Source organism: Phytophthora infestans, genomic scaffold, assembly GCF_000142945.1.
Source record: "Phytophthora infestans T30-4 supercont1.42 genomic scaffold, whole genome shotgun sequence".
NCBI classification, from domain to species: Eukaryota; Oomycota; class Peronosporomycetes; order Peronosporales; family Peronosporaceae; genus Phytophthora; species Phytophthora infestans.
Window position 1 is genome coordinate 277,857 of NW_003303717.1, and position 16,720 is coordinate 294,576.

Here is a 16,720-nt window from a genome sequence, read left to right on the forward strand (position 1 = left end):
TCATGTCTTCTGCGGTAAGGAATGTCGTGAAGGAGTTTATCGTCGTAAAGGAGTTTATCGCTGTCGTCCGGGCCCTCTTTCTTCTGGTAGGGGTCAAGGATGCAATCGACATCCTTGCCTCTCCGCGCCTTTATATCTGTAGTGAAACCACCTACTGCCCAGTACCGTCGGAAACCTAAGGATATTTTAAGAAAATGCGTTTAAAAAAAAGTTTGTATGGGAAAAAATCTTGAATAAGTCCAACCAAATATGGATGGAATGGTTGGGAAACTGCTCCAGTTCAGAGAGGATCCTCATTGGAATAAATTTAGTCAATGAATGATTAGCTGAAAATGTGGGTGCCTCGATTACCAAATTGACTGTTCTGATGTCTTAACTATGAAAATGTCACTATTGCGAAGTAGGCAACCAAGGACACTTTGCGAAAATAATCGAAGTATCCCCCCAACGTGTAACTATCTTTGTGACGTGGACCACATATTACTGTCTTCGAATAGGTACTGTACTCAGGTTGCGTTCTTCTGGGTCAGCCGCGATGGAGGATGTCGGGCTAGACCGCAAGCTGGTGATCATCGGCCCCACAGACGTGGGTAAGACTTCCATCACCATGCGCTACTGCCACGGGAGCTTCTCCACGCCCACTTCAGCCACGATTGGGGCCTCATTTTTGCAGAAGCGCGTGATCGTTGGAGATGACTCGGGTACTCGGAGGAAACTGACGCTTCAGATATGGGATACAGCTGGCCAGGAGCGCTTCCGCTCCATGGCGCCTATGTACTATCGCAACGCTAAGGCGGCTATACTAGTTTTTGACCTCCAGAGTGAGGCCAGCTTTGAAAAGATTAAGGAGTGGCTCCAAGGTGCGTCAGGTCTGCGCGGTAGTATAGACCCTCAGACTGACACTTTATTTCTTTTAACTTGATTGAGTACAGATCTGCAGCATCATGTGGGTGATGACATAGTTTTAGCTGTGGTGGGCAACAAGAGTGACGTGACGTCCAACTTCGACTTTGCCAAAGCCCAACAGTTTGCTGATGAGATCGGTGCGCTGGTGTTTCGTACGAGCGCCAAGACGGGCGAAGGAGTGCAGTCGCTGTTTGAGAGTCTGGCGGTGCAGCTGCTTAAGAAGCACGATCAGGAGCAGCGAAGACGAGGACGTGACGGGTCCAGAGCGGGCAGTGCGGCGGGTGCCGGTTCGTACGGTTATGGAGGCCAAAGCCCCGTGATTTTGAGTCACACCAACACCACAGGAAACAAGTCATCAAAAGGCGGCTGTTGCTAACTCGTAAGCAGGGCTATTAGCTTAGTTGCACACTTTTAGAACGGCGAGCAAAGCGGTTGGACCAGAGCAAGGAGTTGGAGAAAGAAAGTATTTTACCGGACGTACCCTTGGCCTTTCACGGTGTGCATGCTAGGTAAGGATGTTTTTACTACAGTAGTAATTCGCAAGAAACAAGTCGCGTTCACTTCATTTTCCTGATACAACGTGTCTCACTGCTCGAAAGCCAAGATCAGCACCAACCGGCAACGAACCGAAAGCATTCGTTCCCGTTGTAAGTTCTTCATTTAGTAAGCCGTACTAGCTCTGCCGCTTCTCGTCATGAGCGCGAGTAAAAATACGATGCTACAGACACGCGGGAAAGTATGATATCTGGCAAGACGCCGCACTACGACCCACGAATAGCTACACCACTTCACTCGTGACCCTGCTTGTCGAAAAACTAGCTTACTGCTGGCTCGAGTTGGCAAGCAATGTGTTAATCTTGTCGATCTTGGTGGCGAGCGACAGGTCAATGAAGTAGTTGCCGATCTGCACCTTGAGGCCGCCCAAAATCTCCGGGTCCACGACCGTTTCCAACAGCAGCTTCTCGTTCTTCTCCACACGAGCACCGAGAGCCTTCTTCACCTGGTCCAGCTGGGCCTTGGTCAAAGGGTCAGCCGACGTGACCTTGGCTTGCACCTCACCGCGGTAGGCACCCATGAGCTTCTTGTAGGCAGCGATAACGCCAGCAGCGTCCGGAAGACGGCCGTTGTCGGCGAGCACCTCGAAGAGTCCAGCCACGGGCTTGGAGAACTTAGCCTTCTCCATGACCTTGGCAATATCCTCCTTCTTCGAGGCACGGGCAATCGTGGGGTCGTGCAGGAACGAAGCAAAGTTGGGCTCTTTGGTAATTGTCTCCTCAATGGTCAAGAGCTCCTTCTCCACGGACTCGAGCTGATTCTGCTTGGCAGCCACACTGTATAGGGCGTTGGCGTAGCGGGCGTGCAGGCCAAAGAGCTGCAGCTTCGGCTGCGCCATCTGGCCAAAGCCACCAATTTCTTCCACCTCCTTCGTGGACGAAGCGGCCGCAGCCATACCACGCGTAAGCGTAGGGGCCACCGCGGCCTTGCGCACCGAGTTCTTAATCGTCGAGGACAGCATGCTGGCAGTTGGCAACGGGCAATAGCAAAATAAATTAGCCCAAAGAGACAGTAAGGGTAGAATTTTAGCCCAAACTCCACAGCATATAGGTAGTATGCGATTGCCACGCGCAAAGCACGTCGTAGGCAAAGGCACCCGATCCGGACTGTGTACCTGCCGTTTAACACCTCATCCACACGCGCACTCACCTTCCTTTCCAGCTAAAGTTGCGAGTGGACTTTGGCCCCCTTGACGTGAGGCTCCCAAACCAGCTAGTTGCCGCTACTTAGCACTTACTTCTGTACCACTTAATGACTACCTCTAACAATTAAACAAAATTACACCGCACGAAGATCTGCGTTCGTATGATATTCTTCCTATTAATGAAGTACATGTACACTCCGCGCCACATTAGATCACGCACCCATGTCGGTGGCTGTAGCTCACTCAATTTTTAGAGTTTGGGCGTTACTTAGATATGTTGTTCCTATTATCGCACAGAATATGTCTGGTCCGAAAAAGAATTAACAGTTCTTTAAATCGGCGATAACTTCGGTCGTACAGCTCCAACGGAACCGTGTTTGAGCTAGTTTGAAAGCCCTACTTACGTAGCATCAGCACGATTTTTTAATGAACAAATTTCCCGCCAATTTTGCCAATATCTGACCATTTGAACTATCACTTTATGGAGGGGTGGAGTTTTTTTTCGCTTTGACGTCAAAAATAATCAGAATTAAACTTTAAAATATACTAGAAAAAGCGCAAATGAAGCTTAATCTAGTGGTATATCACTAAAAGCAATTCAATCCATTTTCGTGTCAAATACTCTCAATCCGCGTGCATACAAATCCTTATACGAGCTCATTTTAACCAATCGTACCCATCTCAGAGGGGACATTGACCAATCAAACATGCGAGGTTTTTCAAAGAAAAACCTCATTGTTAATGGACCGGAGAAGTACGTGCTAACGATTGGGATTTTGCAGTTTACACCAGGGCTCCAATACAAACAATTGATTTTGGCACTGCGACACATTAATCACACACGCCTTAGCTTACTGAACTCAAGTACTATGTATCGTAATGATCATGTCTAGTGTACATAAACGTATCAACATTGTATGGGGTTGAGTGAGGAGGAAATCCTACAAACACTCACAAAAGAGACATGCAACACCCAAATCATCCTCAGGGCACCCAGGTAAGAGCAGGGCAGGCTTTCATACAACACGTCGGGCTGTCCACAAATCGTGCAGTCCTTTCAAATATGCTAACGAAAATTCTAACAGATATGAAGGGCCAGCATTCTCTAAATCTCTTCGTACCCGCCTCCACATCTCTCTCCCCCTCCCCCGGTCGTCCGTGCTGCTGGTGCTCGTTGTCCTCTGCTCTCGCCTCCGCCGTATGCTGCCGGTGCTCGTTGTCCTATTGCTGGTGCTCGCTGTCCGTGCTACTCGTCGCTGACGCTATGTGCTGTTGGTGCTTGTCGTCCGTGGTGCTGGTTCTTGTTGTCCGTGCTGTTGGTGCTCGTCGTCCTGCTGCTCTCGCCTCCGCTGTGTGCTGTTGGTGCTCGCTGTGCTGTCCGTGCTGCTCGTCGCTGACGCTGTGCGCTACTGGTGCTTGGCGTCGTGGTGCTTGTTGTTGTCGTCCGGCTGCTGGTGCTCGTCGTGTGTGCTGCTGGTGCTCGTCGTCCTGCTAGTGGTGCTCGTTGTCCTGGTGCTCGTCGACCCGGCGTGTGCTGTTGGCACTCATCGTGTATGTTGCTGGTGTGTGCCGCTGGAGCTCGTCGTCCGTGCTGCTGGTGCTCGCCGTCCTATTGCGGGGGTGGCCTCCCAACGCGTCGTCTGTGTTGTTCACGGAACCCATCTCTATTAATCAAAGGTATGCTGGAAAGCAATTATGCGGTTTTATTGATCTTAACAAATGTATTAACCAATGCTGTATCTTATTCTATCTGCAGCGCTGGGGGATTGAGACAAGGGCGCCCAGGAAGTCTACCACCGTAGACACCTTGACGTTTGTGTGGCCCACGGTATACGAGTCTCTCTCGCTTGTCCATTGCGTGAACGCCACAGACGTGCTTTGCCATCAACGTGTGGATGCATGCCGCAAACTTCTGCCAGTAACGACACGGACACGTCCAAGACACAGTATTTACAGGCCAGCCACCGTCAGGCATTCCTTCAATCTCCATTCTGGCTGTCTGCTCACCGAGCTGAGCCGTGACTGGTAGCGCCTCGCAGGAACGCTTTGCCTCGGGGTCGAAGACACGGGGTACTTGGCGAGAGATAACCCGGACAACCTGGGCTGTAGCGCTTCCACCTTTATCGGCATTGCTTAGCAAATATGCAATAGAGTTGCGGAGACATTGCGGCTCCAAAAGCATTCCGGCTTTTCTCATTGCACTGGCGCGCCGAACAAGGGTGACACGTGGGACTGGGTCCACACCAAATGTTCTTGAAGTGGTGCTTTCGTGAGTGCAGCTTGCCATTAGCTGACGGAGCAGAGAGCCCATTTTCATCCTTACACGCAGCGTGTAATCGCGTTTGAGGGACGCATTGAACGTTTCAACAGGGTTATTCGTCACAGCAAATGCTGGAGGAGTATGGTCAACCTGCCACCTCCAAAATCGACCCGTCAACCATTGGCGCTTGAATATTCCGTGAAGCTCTCAAGACCCGGAATCAGCGCCCAGTCGTTCAACATTCGTGTCTTGACTTCTTCATACTCCAACTCACTGGCGGCAAAGTGCAGGTCATGAACACCTCTAGCCACTACAGGGTAGAGAGAATGGTGGAGCTTCCTCGTCTTCTCATGAACTTTTGCAGCTACATGGTAAAAGCAGATGAGTACTTTAACTTCGCTATCAGCTCCGAGTACACGAGCGACGGCATTGTATTGAGCGTCGTCCGCGTCGCCCATCGCAAATCGCACAGCTAGTTGTTTACCGGTCACTTGAGAGTAGACCTTCCGAAGGGCCATTAGCGCCTCAAAAAGATGTATTTCTTTCCTTTGCGAAGACACAATTATTGCCATGAGATGAAACTTTCGACAACAGTCTGTGATGCCTACGACAAACACAGGGTAGTCAACGTGGTTCAATTTGAACGTTGCATCCATGTGCAGGACGAACGTCGCAGGATCTCGATCTGCCTGGCGCAGTAGCTTCTTCGATGACACCCCCACCAAAAACGGGTTTGCATCAGCTCCCTACTCAGCGTACGGTCTTTCCTCTTATTCCGTTCTCCACGTAAATGAAAATGCATCGAAATCTTGCTCCTGGCCTGTGAAGGCTGTTTCGCGAACCATACGTCTCACGTCGTCGAGGTAGTCGTTGGCACCAACGGTTTTAGCAAGGTAGTTATAGACGAAACGTTGCACGACCTTTAGAGGCGGCAACGTATCGGGGCCAAGCTTAAACTTTCGCATTAATCCGGTACGGATCCGCGCTGGCTTAAGCCCTTGATCCGCCATTTCATGGGCAAAACTCTGCATTGCTCGCGTAATGCGGGGTGGCCGAGGCGACCGGCGAGTACTTACGTGCGAGCCTACCTTGAAGAGATCAAGGAGATCTTCTTGCTCGCACTTCAGCAGCTTTCCGCGCCACTCGCATCCAGCGTACGGCATTGCAGCCATACACTCGTTGCACGCGCAGCGTAACAGGCGCTTTCTCATGTTGTGGGGCGCAGCGTTGGTGCAGACAGTGCATGGAACATGGTCGCTCTTTACAATTTTGTAGCTTTTAAATGACCCCAGAAGTAGATCGATGTCTTCCTGGTTCAGGCCGACAGCAAGTTCCGTCCAGGGTAAGGCGCGAGGCATGGTTCGATGGTGGAGAGGGGGGTGTAGCTGCGTGGAGTCTTTAAAAGTGAGCCAACACATTTGTCTCTTTGCTAGTGTGGTATTGGTTAAAACAGTGCTACTGATGAGTTTTGATTGGGTGCTAAATGAATGGCTATAATAATTAAGGATTTCAGTGTCAGTACACACACTTTGAGTGCTGTCAAACTCTATTCAGTGTTATTAATTGTCCAAAGATGCAAAAAGAGAGGTTTATGGTGCTAGTAGTATAGTTTGGGTGGTACATAATTTGCTTGGGTGGAGTGAGCCACAGCCACCGAATTGGGCGTGATCTAATTTGGCGCGGAGTGTACTAATGTGTACTAATACACGCACATGTATTACATGTAGTAGTTGCGCTGTGCATGATGAACCAGCAATCTAGGTGCACGTTATTCAATTAAATAGTGGTGCCTGCCCACACCACTCGATGTATCGACTTTCGACATTAAAGTTTCTTGCGTAGTTTCAGCCGCATCATCATTGCTTGCTCAGTCTCGTTCTCGTGGCTTCGGTTTGGGAAGTCGAGATCAGCAGCGCTATGACTCAGCTGAACATCCTGCGATCTCATTTGCACCAGCACACTCCAGTCGTCCATGAACCGGTTGAATGCCGTGACTTGCCCTGTCAATTCCAAAGAATCGTGCGTGAACGTCCTGCCTGACCACTCTTGGCCTTTGCAGTGTTCATCTAGAAAATTCAGCTGCATGGCCTTGTCGAAAAGCGAGAACAACAGATCTCCATCCGCCTGTAGACGGTCAGTGTTCGCACTGCCATTGTCTTCACTGCGTTCCTTCTCCATATCTTGTAGCGCGTCAGCCAGCGAGCGCCCCAGCAGTGTCTGCCGATATCCATCCATCGATTTTAAACTTTAATGAGAAATTCAACCAATCAGCGCCCACATTTTTCAGCCAGGGACATCCACCACAGCATATTGAAACCCGACAATGGCACTGCGGGACGACCACGACTTCCTCAGTGAAAATGAGCGCCAGTTCCTGGCAAACTGTCTGCGCGTATCACCGCACTTGCGCGCCGACGGACGCGATCTGCTGCAGCAGCGCAAAATCCGCGTGCAGTTCCGCCGCAGTGAGAGCGAGAGCCAAGCTGAAGTGCAACTGGGTCGCACTCGGTATGCCGTGAACCTCACTAACCGTGCACTATATTTTTCATGAACTGACTTGATATCGTTGCTGATTCTGCAGTGTAATTGGAAACGTGCATGGTGAGATTGTGCCGCCTTTCCCGGACCGGCCGACTGAAGGTTTCCTTCACTTTGCCGTGGAGCTGTCGCCAATGGCGTCACCCAGTTTTGAGGCATCTGCATCTGCAAGTCGAGGCGCTGCTTCGTCAGTTGCAGCAGCAGAGCTGGCGCGACTTGTGGAGCGTGGTTTACGTGAGAGTCGTGCCCTGGACACGGAAGCGTTGGCTGTGGTGGCAGGTGAGAAGGTTTGGGCGATCACGTGTCACGTTCACGTGGTGGACCACGGCGGAAATATCGTGGATGCTGCCTCACTGGCTGCCATTGCTTCTCTCATGCACTACCGCCGGCCAGAAGTAGCAGTGAAGGAGGGTACGACTGGAAATGGAGGGGTCACCGTTTACAGCGTCGACGAACACTCTGCAGTCCCGCTGAGTCTTCACCACATTCCAATTTCCATCTCATTCTGCTTCCTGCAGGCAGCTGGTAGGATGCAGTGCTCTAGTGACAACGATGATGGTGTCGATACTGACGAGGATGGCGAACCCATCATCTTCATGGACCCGACGGACAGAGAGGAGCGCATTACGGACGCACGCATGAGTTTTACCTTTAACTCGTTCCGCGAGCTTTGCGCTGTGCACAAGATTGGCGGGACAGCTATATCTCAGGCGACTGTACTGCGATGCGCAAATGTGGCAGCAGCGCGCGTTGTTGAGCTGACTACATTCCTCAAGGAGGAGGAAGAGAAAGCGGACAAGGAGGCTGTACAACGCCGCCGATCGCTGCTTCGTGGTCGCGCATTCGCTGACATTTCATCAGCTCTTGACGAAGCAACTGCTAAGAGTACCGTCGAGCACGTTGATTTGGGCGCGATGACAGACTTCTCGACGTTGCATGCACCGATCGCACTGCGCGACGACCCAACAAACGAGGAAACTGCACAGCAGGTGACGTCTATGGCGGAATTGCTAGAATCGCTCGAGACTGCAGCTGATCTCACAGAGGAAGAGCCTAAGGCAACTGCTGCTGGTCTTGCGATGACCGACGAAGCTCGGAATGAATTCCGACAACTGGCAAACAGCGAAACAGTGCGTGATTTGATCCACAGTAGCAAACAGGAGCAGCCAAAGCGTGTCCAGCTTGTGAAGAAAAAGCGTGTGATGGGCAGTGACAGCGATAGTGAAGAGGAGGGCGGTGAGCTTCAGAGTGAGTTTGGCGCGGTCTCAAACCCTGCAAAGGCAAAGCCGAGCTCAACGCCATTGAAAAAGACTTCAGCCAAGAAAGGAAGAAAGAAGAAGGTGGCGTCGAGCTCAGATGAAGACGAATTGGATCTAAGCGCCGCCATCAAGCGCAAGTGATTTGACAGGATAAAACTACAGTTTAGAAAAACTAATAGGACAGAGGTGCGTTTCGCCATGCACATTCATCGTTTCCAGTACCGACCGTTTCGAAGCGTCGCTAACGATTGAGACCTAATGCTGTCGGCGTCTGCGCTCGATCGACACGGTCAGTGAGAGGCGAGGAATGCAGAAACGTGTCAAAGTGTGCGTCCGGGTTCGGCCAACCACTAGCAAAGATTTTGATACTACTAACTCCAACGAGACAATCGCTATCAGTGAAGCAGTGGTGATCGATGAGCAACAGCAGGTAGTTTGTGCACAAACTCGTTTGACTTTATACGCTTATGATGCTGCTTCATATCGTTAGACCGTCAATATGTTCACCTTGGGTGGTGGGACGAGCTTCCGTTTCGACCAAGTGCTCTCGCCAGGGATTGATCAAGCTGGTGTTTTTCGGCTGGTGGGCTCCGACGTCGTTGATGGGGCGTTGAACGGCTACAATGGCTGCGTTCTAGCATACGGCCAGACCGGAGCTGGGAAGACGTTCACTATGTCGGGAGGAGGCCCACGTCGTCGCTTCGAGGATCGCGGGCTCATTGCTCGATCATTATCACGTGTATTTCAGCGCACTCAACAGGACGCTGACCACTCGTATGCACTGCGCATGTCATACCTCGAGATTTACAATGACCGCCTCATAGATCTACTTGCGCCAGGTATTGGCAATCATGGTACGAGCCAAGCCTCGAACGATCTCACAATTCTGCAGAACGCACGCGGACAAACGTTTGTGCGGGGACTCACGAAGTCTCTCGTGTCCAGCGAGGAACAGGCACTGGACCTAGTTTTTCAAGGCGAAACCAACCGCGCAGTGGCTGAACATGCGCTCAATGATGCGTCAACACGTTCGCACTGCATTTTCACGTTGTACCTAGAGCGGAAACGTAGCGTCATGTCTTCTGAACTGATGGAAGAAGATGGAATGCGAGAAATAATTGAAGACGATGTGGTATACAGCAAACTGCACTTGGTAGACCTAGCAGGGTCAGAGCGGATGAAAAAGACGTTGACGGAGGCAGGTTCCACAAGGGCCAACGAGGCCTGCTATATCAACCGGTCGCTATCATTCCTAGAGCAGGTTGTGCTTGCGCTAGGGAGCAAAAACCGAGCGCACGTGCCGTTTCGACAATCACCACTGACCAACTTACTCAAGGATTCACTGGGTGGCAACTGCCACACTTTCTTGGTAGCATGCGTATGGCCAGCGCCGGCACACGCCGACCAAAGTCTGGCGACACTGCGATTCGCAGCTAGAATGCGTCGTGTCAAAACTCAAGCGATTATCAACGTTGCAACCTGCGGCGCTGGGTATAAACTGGCAAACGAGGAGAGAGCTGCGTATCGCGACGAGATTCGACGGTTGCGTGAGGAGCTTGTCCTGTACGATGCAATTGCTGGGCAGACGCGGGCCGGCCACAGCAGCAAGGGAAACAGTTATCATGCCGAGGAATTGAGGCGTCAACAGATAACCGAGTTCTTGACAGATGCTGAGCAGGTCCCACCAGTGCAGAGCGCTCGACAAGTCCATCAACTGTTGCAAAGTTTTCGTTCAGTTTGCCTGGAACAGAAAGCATCGGTCGAGTCATCAATAAATCTGGCGAGAAAAACCGAGAGCAAAATGGTGACGCAGATTCGAGCCCTTCGAGGTCACACGCCGCCAGATCTCAGTCCGTCGTCTGAGCTTAGTAAAAGCGCCAACAATATCAACAGAACGGAGCCAACCGCAACAATCCTACCACCACTTCACAGAGGAAATCAAATGCCATGGAGCGAACAGCAAGAATTAGAGCATTGGCAGCAGCAGCAGCGCGAGGCATCAGCCCCTACCCTCGACGAGAGCGACAAAGAGCTCTTCGAACGTTTTAAGTCCATGGGAGGCGCCAATCCCGGTGCGGAGGCTCTGCGCGACCTGGAACAGGCCAAGACTAACCTCCGCGAGGCGAGGGCCCAGTTTGCAACGCTTGTTCTTGCAGTCAACCGCGTAAAAATGTACGTGGTTTGGGACTAGTTTACGAGTCTATTTCTCGGATTAGGTGCTGACTCAAGCGGTTTACTTGCAGGGAGATCGACGGGTACACACTGGAACTACACAAGCTGCGAGACCGCCCAACACCTGATCAGCAGAAAGAGGTGGAAGCGACAGAGGGTAAAATCATGCCGCTGCTACAAGTGCAGGACGCGAAGAAACGGTATCGCACCACGTTCGAGCAGCTTCAGGAGAAGAAGGCAGAGGTGAGCTACCTCGGCAAAATTAAGGCGCAAATGTTGCAGCAAGTAGCACTACAGTTTCAGGTATGGAAAGATCAGCACGAAAGGGACCTGGAGACGCTGGTGGCAGTCGGATGGCCTGGATAAGACAACGAAGCGTATCCTGCTACTAGCGATCTCATTTACGAAAGAACTTAGCGTTTGAAAAATAATCATACGGTTGGAGTGTGTCCGAGCTTGCAGGGATAATTCTTCTTTTTCTTCGAAGTGTTAGAAACCGCAACGTCTTTTGAGACGATCTGAGAAGTTGGAGACTTCTTTTGGAACTTAGCTAGCAGAGTGATGGTAGGAAATGCACGGATTCCCGCACTAGAGATGGTTTCAGATTTGTAAAGGTAAAAAACGTTTAAAATGCTCCAGAATGTTTTAAGCACTTTAGAAGTATCCAAAAGTTTGAAAGCCAGTGAGGATTTCCCAAAGTCGAGATCTCAAAGGCACAGTTACTAGTAAGGAAAACTTTTCGCGCCCATGACTACAACCGAAAAAGCTGCGAACTCGCCACCTCAATTGGAGAGATTGCCGCTCCCGGTAGCATCACCTGGGGTGTACCCAAGCAGCCAACGCTCCGTTTCCGGCAGGGTTCCATCGCCTCCAGGCTCGTCACGACAGAGAACGCTTCGTTACAGCCCCTACCAGAGGGATTCATCACCTCTACGACCTCTCGAAGGCCGCCCAAGGTCACCAGCAAGCTCACGTAGAGTGATGTTCTCGCCTCCCCCAACTCCTCGCCCTCAGTGCAATTCCCCCCTACCCCAACCCCGCCGAACTTACCACGAGCTGTAGCTTCATCTCGATCCCCCCGCACTTCAACGCCTGTTCGATCTCCCCTTACACTCCGTTCCCCGCGTACTCTCCGAACGTCAGGGCGCTCACCCCGTACTCCAGGGTCGTCACGACGACCACGAGCGTCTCCTTTGAAGACAGGACGCCCGCGGGACGACATCTGGAAACACTACACTATCGAACGTGAGAATGGGAAGAAACACGGGCGGTATAACTATTGCGGCGTTCTGAAGAAGAACGGTAAGCCGAGTGGCAACTTGTTGAACCACCAGGTGAAGGCCAAAGAGTGTTCTAATGTTCCAAGAGATGTGCAGATCTCCCTACGACCAACACCATCTTCTGTACCAGCGGTGACACCGTCACAACCGACTGCAGAGTCGGCGAAAAGGGAGATTGATCAAGACACGTTCGAAATGGCACTTGCACGGGTTTTTTGTGTGTGCTCTACCATTTATGCTACTTGAAGCTCAAGTATTTCGCGACTTTATTGCTTTGGTAGCACCGTCAGTGAAGTTACATTCGCGTCACAAGTTGAGTATGGTGCTGTTGAAACAAGTACGAGATGAAATTCGCTCGAAAGTTATTGACCTGATCAACGCACATACCTACGTGTCACTCGTTACGGATGGTTGGACGGATACGAACGGCTCCAGCATTATAAACTTCATGGTGGTTGCCCCAGGGATGCCTTCCATGTTCTGGTCGTCATGGTCCACGAGATCAAAACAGCACACGGCCAGGTACTTTGCTGACGAAATCGACAAAGTTATTGCTGATATCGAGCAGGAGACGACTGCTCAAGTGGTTGGCGTCGTCACGGATAATGCTAGTAACATGCGAAGTGCGTCAGGGCAGGTCCAGACCAGGCAAAACGTTATCAGTGGTGGTTGTGCGGCACACATTTTAAATTTACTGATGCAGGACGTTTCTCGCTTTACCGCCGTTAAAGCTGTTGTGTCAAGAGCCGTGACTATCACTCGCTTCATAAGGGACCATCTTGCTCTATTTGATGAGTTCAAGCGTCTGCAACAAGGGGTTCGAGAGGCTGGAATGAGGGCCAGGATTCTAGTGTTGCCTGTACCAACACGTTGGTACTCTGTCCACGCATGCATGCGGAATGTGCTAAATAGTCAGGAGATCCTGGAAAAACCTTTTTTGAGCCCCAGTTACGAGACGTTTAGAGACCGCTATCGTGGAACCCCATCAAATCGAAAAAAAAACTACGCTACGTTATTGGATTGGTTCGTGACGATGGCTTCTGGAGCAGTTTAAGAACTATTGTGCGCATGTTTGACCCCATTATAGAGGCCCTGCGCGCGCTGGAAGCGGACAGTGGATTTATTTCAGGAGTCTATCAGTGGTTTCAGTGGCTGCGGTATCACACAGCATACGGTGTGACGTCGCCTGAAGGAGAGCAGCCGCAACCAGAGCCAGCAGAAAGCGACTTGGAACAGGAAGGCCATGACCAGGACGGTGCTGGGATCGGGGTGCTCAGTGACGCGGTTGAAATTCTATCTTCTACTTTCCATACTGAGAATCAACACGAAATTGGGGCTACATCGAATCCAGATTTCCGTGATGATGGCGAGTATACAATTATTACGTCAGTTCCACTTGATGAACTCCAAACCTTTTTCCGCGGGAAGATTCAAAAACGGTGGAAATACGTCCACACAAATGCGATGGCCGTTGCTTTCTTGCTAGATCCAGCAACCAACCTCGACGACTTCGTTGGTGATGATGACGAAAATGTTGACGAACAAGTTTGCAATTTGGCAATCAGGTGCGGTCTGATAACCCCTGCCAATGTGGCAGAGTTAACTGCTGAGATTATCAAGTTTAAATGCATGAAACGGAGGGGCGGTGAAGATTTACGACGAAAGTATTCTGAAGCATGCCCGCGGGATTACTGGGGAGCAAAGAATGCAAAGAACTACTCCCTTCTGAATCAGGTAGCTGCGATTGTATTTGCGATACCGACATCATCGGCAGCAAGCGAGAGAGCTTGGAGCATCTTTGATCATATTCACACCAAGCGCAGGAACAGACTCTCAGTCGAAAAGGTTGAAATGCTGGCATACATTTACATCAACTACGGTACAATTCGAAGTAGTGAAATCGACCTTGCTCGACATCAATCGTGCCCTGAAAGCATCGATAACGATCACGAAACTTTAACTTGAATACAATTCCTTTCACCTCCTTAGTTACGAAAAACTGTACCAGCACCACCTCCCTTCAAAAGACATCGTCTCGAGTCGAGACTCTCGACTTCACACGTAATCACGAACGGTGCTGATTGTTTTGCCGGCGGCAATCCTATCGTTTTCCGCCAGCGTCGATATTGCCAATAAACTAATACTGCAAAGTAGCATAAAGAAAAACAACAATTCGTCTTTCGCATTGAGTGTATCTCCTGCTTGGTTTTTGCTAACTCCAGTGCAACTAGCAGTATAATAATGATACAAGTAGTAAGTAAGCCACGACTTACATGCCTTTATCATCGTCGTGACAGCTTTTGTTCCTACGGCAGCTCTGAATGGCCTTACAGCAGTTTTGGGCGGTCATCTTGTCTATCCATCAGCTCTGGAAGCCGTTGTTCTCCTTACAGCAGCTCTGGGAGGCGGCCGCCATCCTTCCAGCAGGGCGGTCGTAGTCGCCCTTTCACCAACTCCAGTCGGGGTCTTCATTCTTCCAGAAGCTCTGGACGGTAGTCGTGGCCCTTCCAGCAGAATCAGGGCTGCCGCCGTCGTTCTTACTGCAGCTGGGGGCGGCCATCAGTGTCCTTCAACAGCCTCGGAGTCCTTGCGGTAGCCCTCAGCGGCCGCTGTGATTCTTATGGCAGCTCTTGGTGGCCGTTGATGCAGCTCTGGTCCTGCTGATGTCCGCTCGGAAGTCCAAAAGTGTCTAAAACTCTGCGCCTCAAGTTGAGAATATTCTTTCTGTTAGTTTTTCATGCTTTTGAATTTTGAACGGAACATTGGACGTTTTCTGGAAGTGTTTTGGATATTTTAAAAGTAGTCCAAAACCATCCCTATTCCGCACTCGGCGGACTTGCCTTCAGTCCGAACGTTTCCGTTAACTAAACAAGTTGTTTGTGAGTGCGTTCGATCTAACTCCAATAGGGTTACGAGCCCGAACTCAAGCGACTACCTGCGCAAACAGCACTACAGCGGTAAGATGCCGTCCTCGAGCGACTCAGACGATGACAGACGCGAGGGCAAGAAGAACATGGAATTTCACATCAACTTGTCCGGCAACTCGGTACAATGGGACGGAGAGAACTGGCCTTTCTACAAGAAAGTCATGACTGTGGCGTTCCCGAGAGATTTGCTCATGCAGATCTCGACTAGCAAGGTCGAGGAAGACGACCAGTGGAGTCAAGATGAGAAGGATGAGCACACAAAGAAGCAAGCCAAGATCAAGATGCTGATCATGGGGTCGCTGAAGACCACACTAGCCCAGCAGTTGATGGACCAGAAGAATGGTACCGTCATGTGGGCTGAGCTGTGCAAGACATACGAGGTTCAGAAAGTGTACCGCTTATGTAACGGGGGTACGTAGCCCTAAGTGTACCCTGGTTACATGAAGTGTGACACGTCATACTTCGGGATATTTGGTACAAAGTACTAAGGTCGTCCAAAGCCAACCATTGGTTAGTGACATTGCTTTCTATGGTGACTCGTAGTTTGTATTAAACCCAAGCTTTATCTACCTATAAATATACTCAGTTTACATTCTACCTTAATTAGGTCACTTCGCTCTCTTTTGAATAAAGAGGGAACCTGTGAACTACCGTTCACTGAGAGTTTCTATACTCTTGGAAGCTAAATTCCTCTAGCGCAAGGTGCTGTGTGACCCCGTCACACTTGGTAGCACTCGTAGTCAATCCACGCCACCGCGGGTAGGCTACATGAACCTCTCCGAAGTTCGTTGCCATGGACAGGAACGACTTCTCCCATATGAACGACTCACAGTTCGAGTCGGTTCGGAAGATGGCAGGCATCTTCGGGATGGAGGCACTGCAGAGCCTGGTGGTGTCAACACCGGCCGAGCAGCCCGAGCGCGTCAATGCGTTTGACGCGTACGAGTAGGGCTTCATCGCGCATGTGCGAAAGAACTTGCAGGCTCCGGCGGTGGAAGCAAATCCGCTTCACCCGAAGCCAATACGGCTGAAGGTTAAGCCGTATGAAGGGAAGGAAGGCGAGAACCTTCACTTCTGGGTCCGAGAAGTAGAGCTCGCGATGGACGCGGCTCTGGTCTCGACCGAGCAACTTCGTGTTGCTTTTGCACTCTCCAACCTTAGCGGCCGTGCTAAGAGTTAGGTGTACACACGGGAAGCAACATCCCTTCGATGTTTCACATCCTGGGCTCAGCTGTGTGAGCAGCTCCGAGCCGCGTTCCTCCCGGCAAACTACGAGTACCTCCAGCGCTCGCGCTTCCTCTCGTGCAAGCACGGGAGGCGTGAGCTGCACGAGTACGTCCAAGAGATACGGGAGCTCACGGCGTCCCTAGTGGAAAACCCACTCAACGAACATATCAAGATGACTGTGTTCATGGACGGCCTTCGAGTGGGCCCCACACGCACCCAGCTGTTCCGGGTGCAGTCAAACACCCTTGAAGAGGCGATTCAAGTGGCTCTTCAGGAAGAGTACAGCCATCGCCAGGCGCGTACGCCGGCCTCAGCGTGGCCTGGGAGTTCCATGTCGACCCCCGGTCGAACGAGCTCTAACGGACCAGTCCCCATGGAACTCGGATCCGCCGAACAGCGTGACATCCGCTGCTCCGGCTGCGGGAAGATGGGCCACTTCAAGCGCGACTGTC

The 16,720-nt window shown here is 51.1% G+C and overlaps 5 protein-coding genes across 5 annotated transcripts; 3 read left to right on the plus strand and 2 right to left on the minus strand.

Annotated features, from left to right (window-relative positions):
* Positions 1-535: 535 nt before the first annotated feature.
* On the plus strand, positions 536-1,282 carry PITG_15525 (Rab21/Rab5 family GTPase, putative; the record flags this gene model as incomplete). Its single annotated transcript, XM_002897635.1, has 2 exons — positions 536-860; positions 933-1,282. 2 exons carry the CDS (start codon positions 536-538, stop codon positions 1,280-1,282), a joined length of 675 nt encoding a protein of 224 aa, XP_002897681.1.
* Positions 1,283-1,726: 444 nt separating this feature from the next.
* PITG_15526 (ATP synthase subunit O, putative) lies at positions 1,727-2,422 on the minus strand (the record flags this gene model as incomplete). Its single annotated transcript, XM_002897636.1, has 1 exon — positions 1,727-2,422. One exon carries the CDS (start codon positions 2,420-2,422, stop codon positions 1,727-1,729), a length of 696 nt encoding a protein of 231 aa, XP_002897682.1.
* Positions 2,423-6,689: 4,267 nt separating this feature from the next.
* PITG_15528 (uncharacterized protein) lies at positions 6,690-6,931 on the minus strand (the record flags this gene model as incomplete). The annotated part of the gene is made up of 2 exons (XM_002897637.1): positions 6,690-6,865; positions 6,907-6,931. 2 exons carry the CDS (start codon positions 6,929-6,931, stop codon positions 6,690-6,692), a joined length of 201 nt encoding a protein of 66 aa, XP_002897683.1.
* Positions 6,932-7,188: 257 nt separating this feature from the next.
* Positions 7,189-9,041, plus strand: PITG_15529 (exosome complex exonuclease RRP45-like protein; the record flags this gene model as incomplete). The annotated part of the gene is made up of 2 exons (XM_002897638.1): positions 7,189-7,373; positions 7,447-9,041. The coding sequence occupies 2 exons, from the start codon at positions 7,189-7,191 to the stop codon at positions 8,801-8,803; spliced, it is 1,542 nt and encodes a 513-aa protein (XP_002897684.1).
* Positions 9,042-9,161: 120 nt separating this feature from the next.
* PITG_15530 (kinesin-like protein KIF9) lies at positions 9,162-11,200 on the plus strand (the record flags this gene model as incomplete). The annotated part of the gene is made up of 2 exons (XM_002897639.1): positions 9,162-10,834; positions 10,906-11,200. The coding sequence occupies 2 exons, from the start codon at positions 9,162-9,164 to the stop codon at positions 11,198-11,200; spliced, it is 1,968 nt and encodes a 655-aa protein (XP_002897685.1).
* Positions 11,201-16,720: the final 5,520 nt, after the last annotated feature.